This window comes from Taudactylus pleione, unplaced genomic scaffold (genome assembly GCF_031769625.1).
Source record: "Taudactylus pleione unplaced genomic scaffold, aTauple2 ptg000490l, whole genome shotgun sequence".
In the NCBI taxonomy this organism is placed as follows: Eukaryota; Metazoa; Chordata; class Amphibia; order Anura; family Myobatrachidae; genus Taudactylus; species Taudactylus pleione.
Genome location: NW_028284892.1, coordinates 3,092,282 through 3,102,608, shown reverse-complemented (window position 1 = coordinate 3,102,608; position 10,327 = coordinate 3,092,282). Strand labels below are relative to the sequence as shown.

The window sequence follows — 10,327 nt, the reverse complement described above, 5'->3', positions numbered from 1 at the left end:
TTGCAGGTGTTTGCTGATGGTGCATTTTTTTTAAAACCTCACTTTAGCGATTTTAAACCATGCTTGCACCCATTTTCATGTACCCCAAATTTGTTGGGACTATTTATTTTGAAAAAAAAAAACCCTGCTAAATGCCATTCTTCACCACTTAAGCAAAGACGCTAATAGCAAGCAATTGAGAGAACTAAAGTACCCAGAATAGCTTTATTAGGGGTACTAGGACTCACCTATAGTGAGCCCCTATGTTAGTGCAGCTTTTCGGGGGTTACAGAGTGGTTTCCCCATTTCTTACAGTACTTTTCACCAGGCCCGAATTCACCGGGTGCCGTTTTCTCTGATTTCTAATTGAATACGGTGAAAAGCGGGGACGCGCCCAATACTTTCCGCATGGAAAACCAGCGATGACGGTGAAAAGCCCGGCATGCGAAAAGTTATCGACATTTCGCACCAAATTGAATACGGCCCTAATTTGCTTTAAACCGTGACTTAAGTTGGAAACTTCCTCGTTATCTTTTTAATAGTAACATTGAATCTTTAGCTTATTCACAATAATCAATCCCCTTTTATACACTACACACAGCACCTTTTTTATATAGATTTTATTATAATTACTTCACCTGTGCACTTTTTATCATTACTACACTGCGCTTATGCACCATTTTTACCACTACACTTCTCTGGATAATATGGAATTTGGCATATATTAGTCACAAATGACATATTTATCAAAAATTATTTCTGGAATATCCCTGAAGACACCAGGTTTCAGGGTTCTAACTGCAAATATTAAGCTTCCATGGGATGTATGGAGGGGGCACCGCAGCATGAACTGTTGGATAGTGTGCTGGTATGCCTGGTGGGAAGCCCAGGAGCGGAGCATTTTGACCCTGGTGGAATGGGTCATGTTGGGGTGTGTGATAAATGTTTGTGCACCTTCAGACGCTCCTGTCATAGGTGCAGGGACCACTATGTGGACTTTACCTCATTTTAGTCAACAAATAATGCTCAAATCCAGAGGAATTACCATGTTACAAGCAAATAAAATCTAGTTGGCTGAAAAACTAATAAATAAATATCCAGCCTTTAATACTCTGTGGCACCTGTGAGTAAACGTCATGCACTGCACCTGCAGTAACCCAAGCTACAGCCCCTCATTGTGATGTCACAGTGCCCAGACCAGCTGTATCAGGCAGCAGCAGGATCTGGGCTTTGTGGGGATGATGGCGTTGGCGTTGATACCGTGTTTCTGGTTCTTCTGGACTTTGAGCGGTCTCATTATGTCTTATTATGTGACCATAATCTATGGACATTCTGAATCTTGGATGATGTATATCAGGTAAGGGAAATAATATATAGATATCACACTAGCATACACATTCGGGTCTTGGGGGCATTGGGTCTCTGGAATGACAGACTGAAAGTTAGGAAAATGGTTTTAGAGAAGATGAAAGAGTATTTCCAACTATACAATATTACATCCCAATTACTTGTTGTTTTCCCTCACAGTGAAACTGGATCTCTTTATCCGGAGTGTATCCTGTTTGCAGTGGTCTTCTGTGGTTTTGCTATGTTTGGTAAGTGGATTGCTACTGTATCACAGCGCCAACCCCTCTCTCCTCTTAGTACATGCCAGCTGTTTGCCTGGTGGGCAGTGCAGGTGTAGTCTCTCACTAGTGAGTAAGTTTGGGTCACCCTGACGTCAGCCACCTGGCACTAGCTCAGTCTCTCCCTCCTCAGGCTTCTGTGGGGGGGTATCAGTATATAAGTGTCCCGTCACATGCAGGATATATAACAACATTCATATAGTGCAGATAGAACAGGTGTAGCCGTGTAGCAGTGCTGTCATGTTTCTAGTGCTGAGATAAAAGGGTAAATCTCCCTGAGCTGCACTTTCTCACCATCATCCATCCTCACACTCCAGCACAGGTCACTGAGCTACATAGGGCAGTGGTGTTACTTGACACAAGAGCTTATATTCTTGCATAGTGGCACCATCACTTCTCTGCCCCTGCACAGTTGCAGCCATCTCAGATGACCTAGTTACACTGGAGCACCGGGTCACATCCTTCCATCCCCAGTGACACTATGTACACTGACAAGTGTCATCTCATACTGTACATCATGGGAGGCTCTCACAGTGACCACTACGCCACTCAGACAGGAGAGTTCTGTAGCCTCCTGCCCTGTCCATACTCACCTGTCACAAGAGCTGACAATCACCTATGCTGCAGGGGGTGTTACACCTTCACCATTAGCATAATGCATAGTAACTGGAAGGACATTAAGGGATTCATTCCATGGGGCCGCCCAGGCACAACCATTACACAACATGAATAGGTTTCATTATTGAACACATTTGTATAAACATGTACCAGAAATAATACCTTCTCATCCTTTATTACTATAATTGAATACACCACTAATTTAGACTATTTTTAATCAACAAATTTGACATTATTAAACTTGCTGCCCGAGGCCCAGAACGGCCCAGCGTCAGTGATCCTGGAATTCACATTACCCATCAGTTTCCAATAAAATACAATGTAACATCATTTATATACTGTCACAATGGGAATAGCTGCCCAATTCCCTCTAGATCACTGGTAAGCAACTGGTGTCTGCCCAGTGGCTGTGGGATACCGTATGGGTAAGCGTATGATGGATATGTAGATGAGGATGGTGAGAGGGGGCAGGGGACAAGTAAGGTACACCTGCACAAATACATAAGCACTGCAGGACATTCTCTGCTGCTCATAGAGAAGCCTTTCTATCTATGTCTCAGTGACACAGCAGCCCTTCCCCATGTTACATCCTCCTGTAATGTCACATCAGGGAGCCAGGACCAGGCATCTTGTGCACCTTTATTGCCCATCACTGGATGATATCATTAATCACTTTGTATATAAAGAACATATGTAATAGCTATGGGCTGATCATGTGTATTTTCTATTCCAGGAGCGTGTACAGCCTACATCACGTACAGGTTCATACACCTGAGGACGGCTGGCAGTGACACACACCAGCCGCTCTTGCAGAAAGTGCTGCTCGGTGTTGGATGGGTCTCATGCATTGGGACAGTAGTAGTAGCGATATTTCAGGTTGGTTACAAGTGTTCCAATGTTTTATATGACAAATGGCAGATTCCTAGCAGATCCCTTCTAGGCTCAGGGCTCTATACACTGTGATGGGGAACCTGGTGCTTGGAGGAAAGGAGGGAGTGACCCATATATGCCGCATGGTAATGACTCGTCTCAGTGTAACGTGTGCGTGTTCTATCTCCTCACTGGCTCCTCTTCCTACATCCCCCCCACAGCAGATGGCCGTGCACAGCGACCGACAGGAGGCAAATATGGAAGGAGCAGGGTAAATGTGCCGCTCTTCCATTCCTATTTGTCATAGTACATAGACCCAGTGGTGACACCACCAGCAGTGTTGGGGTCCCTGCTGGGAGGCATCACAATGCCATAATTGCTAGTAATGTGCATGTTTTTCTACATCTTTTTCTGTGTACGTTCAGACTGCAAATGCGCCCAACTCTAAATGAGCCCCACAGAGTTGTATTCTGATATCTGCATGTCACAAACATGTACATGCCTGTTACACTATAGCAGTATTGGTGCAATCCCAATGTTTTATTCCTTGTAAGAGCTGTAACAGGAAAATAGAATGTTGGTACTTACCTATAAATCCCTTCCTCCGATTCCATAGGGGACACTGGAGTTACACAGGGCGCATCTTCTACTGTAACAGCTTCAGTTGGAAGATTAAGATGCAGAGAGTGGGGTCTCGGACCTCCTACGGCAAAGAGTCGGTACTCTGCCTGCCTTAAAGTGCTGGTGTCTCCTACAAGTAAAAGGGAGAATTATAAGGAAAACCCACCTTAAGACGTCAACATCAACATGATGGGACCCTGTGATGTACTGGTAGATAGGTTCTAAAGGTTTCTGTGTCAAGAGTTTCCGCCCTGGAAAGTTTGGAACAAACAACTTACCTTCGACCGATTAGGAGTCGCCTGGTCATCTCGAACGCTGCAGAAACCAGCAGGCACAGTACCGACGTTTTGCCGTAGGAGGTCCAAGACCCCACTCTCTGCATTTTGGTCTTTCAACTGAAGCTGCTACAGTAGAAGATACGCCTGGTGTAACTCCAGTGTCACCTGGAGGATGAAGAAGAAATGGCAATAACCCATGCAGTCATAGACACACTAATAGCATCACCCATATACGCCCGGTGTAACTCCAGTGTCCCCTGGTGGATGAAGAAGAAATGGCAATAACCCATGCAGTCATAGACACACTAATAGCATCACTCAGCCATACACACACCATATATACGCCCTGTGGAAAACCACTCAGCCAGCAGTTATGTGCTTCTGTATGGCCACACATCTGCTGAGCTCACCGTAAGGGGCAAACTAAAAGATTATACTATTTGTTTATTTTAGTATTAGAGGCACTTGTGCATTACAATCAGCTATCTGACGGGCATCATGGATGATGTATGGTTAGTATTACTGCCTCACATCACTGAGGTCGTGGGTACGATGCCCAGCATGGCTCTAGCTGTGTGGAGATTATATATTCTCCCTGTCGTGGGTTCGATCCCCACCACGAAACGTGTTTACGTGGGTTCCCTCCTGGTGCTGCGGTTTCCTCCCACAATCCAAAAAATATACTGGTAGGTTAATTGGCCTTGAACAAAAAAAAGTATAAGCTCCACTGGGGCAGGGATTGATGTGAATGGGCAAAATATTCTCTGTAAAGCGCTGCGGAATTTGAGAGCGCTATATAAATAACTGGTAATAAAATAAGAAATTAGGAAAGGATAATTCTTAACTACAAATGCAGAAAGTTGCATTATATTCTTACATGTATATGTTTATGTTGCAGGTGTCAACCCATCCATATATCCACAGGGCTGGAGCATTTGTGGCATTCGGATTCAGTGCCATATATAGCATTGCCCAGGCTGTAAAGCTATACAGCACATCTTTCAGCAGCCGCCGTGTATGCCACATAAGAATGGCATTATCTGTGCTGATGGCTACAGCTCTTATTATCTGTATCCTTTTCATATGATCAACAAAGTAACAAGCTGAGATTTGAGTTCTTTATATAAGATTTTATTAGACCTCCCCGCCTGACAAATGTAATAGCTGGCAGTACAGTCCTCTCCTCTCCTCTCCTGATAGGTGTAATATCAGACAGTAATAGTCCTCTCCTCTCCTGATAGGTATAATATCAGCCAGTAATAGTCATATCCTCTCCCTTTCTAAGAGGTGTAATATCAGATAGTAATAGTCATCTCCTCTCCCCTCCTGATAGGTGTAATATCAGTCAGTAATAGTCATCTCCTCTCTCCTCCTGATAAGTGTAATATCAGATAGTAATAGTCATCTCCGCTCCCCTCCTGATAGGTGTAATATCAGATAATAATAGTCATCTCCTCTCCCTTTCTAAGAGGTGTAATATCAGATAGTAATAGTCACCTCCTCTCCCCTCCTGATAGGTGTAATATCAGATAGTAATAGTCATCTCCTCTCCCCTCCTGATAGGTGTAATATCAGATAGTAGTAGTCATCTCCTCTCCCCTCCTGATAGGTGTAATATCAGATAGTAATAGTCATCTGATCTCCCCTTCTAAGAGGTGTAATATCAGATAGTAATAGTCATCTCCGCTCCCCTCCTGATAGGTGTAATATCAGATAATAATAGTCATCTCCTCTCCCTTTCTAAGAGGTGTGATATCAGACAGTAATAGTCATCTCTTCTCCCCTCCTGATAGGTGTAATATCAGACAGTAATAGTCATCTCCCCTCCTGATAGGTGTAATATCAGATAGTAATAGTCATCTCCTCTCCCCTCCTGATAGGTGTAATATCAGATAGTAATAGTTATCTGCTCTCCCCTTCTAAGAGGTGTAATATCAGATAGTAATAGTCATCTCCTCTCCCCTCCTGATAGGTGTAATATCAGATAGTAATAGTCATCTCCTCTCCCCTTCTAAGAGGTATAATATCAGATAGTAATAGTCATCTCCTCTCCCCTCCTGATAGGTGTAATATCAGATAGTAATAGTCATCTCCTCTCCCCTCCTGATAGGTGTAATATCAGATAGTAATAGTCATCTCCTCTCCCCTCCTGATAGGTGTAATATCAGATAGTAATAGTCATCTCCTCTCCCCTCCTGATAGGTGTAATATCAGATAGTAATAGTCATCTCCTCTCCCCTCCTGATAGGTGTAATATCAGATAGTAATAGTCATCTCCTCTCCCCTCCTGATAGGTGTAATATCAGATAGTAATAGTCATCTCCTCTCCCCTCCTGATAGGTGTAATATCAGATAGAAATAGTCATCTCCTCTCCCCTTCTAAGAGGTATAATATCAGATAGTAATAGTCATCTCCTCTCCCCTCCTGATAGGTGTAATATCAGATAGTAATAGTCATCTCCTCTCCCCTTCTAAGAGGTGTAAAATCAGATAGTAAAATATTGTTCTCCCTCACTTTTTATGCCAAAACAATCATATAAATTTGATTGATCTGTGTATGGTGGAATTGTGATGTTATTGCTCTGAGAATACAACAAAATGTGCCTGTGTGTCTAGTTTAGTGGTAATCTTTTAATTACTAGGTCAGTCTTAACATTCTGGTATTTACAGGTATAATAATGTTATTTCCCTTTACACAAACACCTTTCAGTTGTCGCATGTAAGATCCCACTTTTTTTTGGCTTGATTGCTGGAGAACGTGCAGCTCAGGTATGTTTAGGATATGACACTGTGTCTGTGTGTGTGTGTGTATATATATATATATATATATATATATATATATATATATATAACACAGGGGGTAGAAATGAGTATTCAGACAGGCAAGTAATCAGTAAAGTAGTGTCTGTTAATGGCAGCTGACACTGCACTTTAGCCTACATGAGCTTAGGCCTGGACACACATAGACACATAACACAAATAAAGTAAATGTCCCAGCACTCTGTGGGGGAGATGTAAGAAGCGCCGAAGCAGTATCATATACGTGCGCTGATACCGCTTCTCCCCTATGTATGGCGGTCTGGCGGTAAATGACAGGGGCGTTAGCCCTTTCCCTGGTACTAGAACATTCAATCCTACTACCTGGCTGCTATACAGCATCAGGGCAAAGAGCTTGTCTTCCTCTGCTGCTCAGTGATGAGTTGCAGCTGGGTTTGTGCAACTATGAAAATATGGAGTTCCACACCTCCCTTGCTGCAAACTGGACAGGGTTCATTCTAGACTCCCTTGGAGGGAGTTGATCCCACAGGAATGTGGGCAATCTAGGTGAGAGACAACCCCTCTCACCACGATTTATATTATAATATATATTTATATATAACGGGGCGGCATTTCCAGGTCTTCAATAAGCCTTTGTATTAAATATATATGTGCAAAATAGGTAACAGGCATTTCAAGACCACATGTGACTTTCATCACGGTGCCCAAAAAGACCCATGTGGTCTTGAAATGTCAGTTAGCTGTTTTGCACATGTATAATTAATACAAAAGGTTATTAAAAAGGTTATTTAAGACCATGGAGTGACGCCTCGTTCATGCTTGCGCAAAACACCTAGTAAATTGTCCATAACTTAGGAAGGCAACCTGGAAAGATGTACTTAAGTATCTGAGTGCCCTACCACGTTATATATATATATATATATATATATATATATATATATATACACACACACATACAGACATATCATGTGAGTGGATTCATTAGTGCTTCCATAGTATGTGCTGTAATCTCATAATGTACAATGACAGTCACATGGTGTCTTCTCTGCTCTTTGTTGCTAGATCTGTGACAGGACGGCAGTAATAACTGAATGGCTGGCACTGGTCGCGTATATGATGAATGTGCTCACTTGTTTTACAGATTTCCAGGTTGGTATATTATCTGGCAGCACAGACGGTGTAATGGTTAGCGTTACTGCCTCACAGCACTGAGGTTGTGGGTTCAATTCCCAGCATGGCTCTAGCTGTCTGCAGTTTATATGTTCTCCCTGTGCTAGCACTGGTTTCTTCCGGGTACTGTGATTTCCTCCCACATTCCAAACACACACTGGTAGGTTAATTAGCTCCCAACAAAAATTAACCCTAGTGTGCGTGTAAGCTCCACTGGGGCAGGGACTGATGTGAATGGCCAAATATTCTCTGTAAAGCGCTGCGGAATATGTGTGCGCTATATAAGTAACTGCTAATAATAATATCTGTATATAGTCCACATTGCCTTTAATATTGGATGTGAATTTGGTTAGCTAGTTAAATCACTAGATCTCATTCAGAAATGATGCAATGTGGGTCAAAGGGCCACAGGTGGCCGCTGCTGCGATAGTGTATGCAGCAGCTATGCGAAAATATGCAAATGTCGCAGACGGCTCGATTTGTATTGAAACGCCCACAGGTGGCTTGGTACAAAGACGCAGCATCGGTCAAAGTTCCCTGAGATACGGGATTGCAGTCGCAGTCTGCCAAACACCCCTGAAACAGACGCAACACACCTGCGTCTTTGCTGGCACTCCCCGTTACCTCCCCCAAAAGCGCCCGTACTGTCAATCACACTGTAGAACAATAGCAGCTACGAACGGCGACTGTAATGTACCTTGATGCATGCACCAATAATCGCTTCAACTAGTTACACATCAGCAATGCACCATCTCTGATTACCTTTGCAGAGTTGGCAGCAAGTGGGAGATGCCAGCAAATGCGGCTATACAGTCCATACTAGTGAATAGATCAGCAGCCTTCACCTTCCCAAACAGAAGAAAACATACTTTATTCTTTAAAAACAGGTGTTTAGTAATCCTGCTATTAGATCACAGACGCGGCAGATATACTATTGTTGCATAATTGGGTGTCTTAGCATTTAGCAAATCAGACGCAGCCAGTGGCCATTAACATCAGGCCGTAACCTGTACCAGGGCTCCATTACCCACAGGTCATCCCCCTCCAATCAGGGGCAGGGAGCATATGTGCTAAATGTGGCTTAGTTGGTAGGAAAAAGGACACGTGCCGTGTATAGATGCATATGTGCAAAATGTGGCTAAGTCGGTAGGAAAAAGGACACGCGCCGTGTATAGATGCATATGTGCACTGAGTGTAGGTAGGGGGGGAAAGAGCAGCATCATGTAGTTATGTCCAACTCAGAACGAGGTCCAATCTATGCACCTGTCAGTGCCAGAGTATTAGGTTGTTACCCTTACACCAGCTACTGTACCTATTGAGTCCACCTTTTGTGTTAGTCCCTCAGTGTGCTGGTGTCACTGTCTGTTTATTTTCCATTATCATCCTTTGAGGGGGCATGGCCAAATACAGAAGGTATGGTACCCAGCCCCTGCCGCTTTCTCACTGGAACTGCTTAGAATGCGTTACAGAATAATTGCCTTCTCTCCCGGAACGTCCAGGAGACTCCCGAATTATCTGTAATAAATATAGGATTGTATAATTACAGTGCATGGACTAATGTGAATATATCATGTTCTTGTCTCTCCTCTTGTATCAGCATATATGTATAGAGAAGCAGGAGGAGGGTTACGCGATCACCATGCGGACGCAGGTTCCTGATTTTGTATAACTGCCCTGGCTCGCCCATGGGTGTGAACATTACCTGCTAATTAAGATCTACTCACCATCACCTGTGTACCACGGGACTTGCCTATAGAGACAGCCATAGGCAAATGGAGGGGGTTTCCTGTTGCCCAGAATTCCCATGTTCCCACCAGGAAGCTGGTGAAACCATCACCACAAAAGCAGTAGCATATAATATGACTGCTAGAGCTGTTGAACATGCCCAGTGGCAGCTGCTTCTCCTACCAAGCCTGATGTGTACGTGGACATAAGAACTCGAACGGCACACCGGACCAGGCACAGTAGTGAAGACCCTAGCAGCCTTCACCGCTAGGATATACCCTTATATTAGGGAGGACTAGTTCTACATGGCCTGCTTCAGAGGGAGCTCACCCAGCAGCCTGGAGATTCTAGCACCTGAGAAGAAAGCCACCAATGTGGTTTACAAAGACATCCTTAAGTAAAGAATAAAAAGATTTGCATATGTCTTAAAACCCACCGTCAATTCATTCATAATAAATAAAAAAAATGAAATTTATTTAAATGGATACGACCACGCTCCTTTACCCCACAGGCATAAAATGAATTGAGCGTATAAAGTAAGATGGGATGAAGGAAATGGAAATAGCAAGTATCTAAGGTCTACCCGGGTGAAACTGGGCACAGCTAATTACCTCTATGTATTTCTTATGGAATGTTTTACCCTTTCCCGACCATCGTGTACCT

At 43.5% G+C, this 10,327-nt stretch overlaps 1 protein-coding gene across 1 annotated transcript; it reads left to right on the top strand.

Moving 5' to 3' along the window:
• The first annotated feature begins 1,217 nt into the window (after nucleotides 1-1,217).
• On the top strand, nucleotides 1,218-9,608 carry LOC148502592 (DNA damage-regulated autophagy modulator protein 1-like). Its single transcript, XM_088449686.1, has 7 exons — nucleotides 1,218-1,336; nucleotides 1,507-1,574; nucleotides 2,956-3,098; nucleotides 4,890-5,061; nucleotides 6,702-6,760; nucleotides 7,832-7,918; nucleotides 9,537-9,608. The coding sequence occupies exons 1-7, from the start codon at nucleotides 1,218-1,220 to the stop codon at nucleotides 9,606-9,608; spliced, it is 720 nt and encodes a 239-aa protein (XP_088305812.1).
• The last annotated feature ends 719 nt before the right edge of the window (nucleotides 9,609-10,327 follow it).

Coding starts and splice junctions, on each gene's coding strand:
- LOC148502592 (XM_088449686.1), top strand. CDS start 1,218: ATGATGGCGTTGGCGTTGATACCGTGTTTCTGGTTCTTCTGGACTTTG. Junction 3,099..4,889: donor TAGTAGTAGCGATATTTCAG/GTTGGTTACAAG, acceptor TTTATGTTGCAG/GTGTCAACCCATCCATATAT. Junction 6,761..7,831: donor CTGGAGAACGTGCAGCTCAG/GTATGTTTAGGA, acceptor CTTTGTTGCTAG/ATCTGTGACAGGACGGCAGT.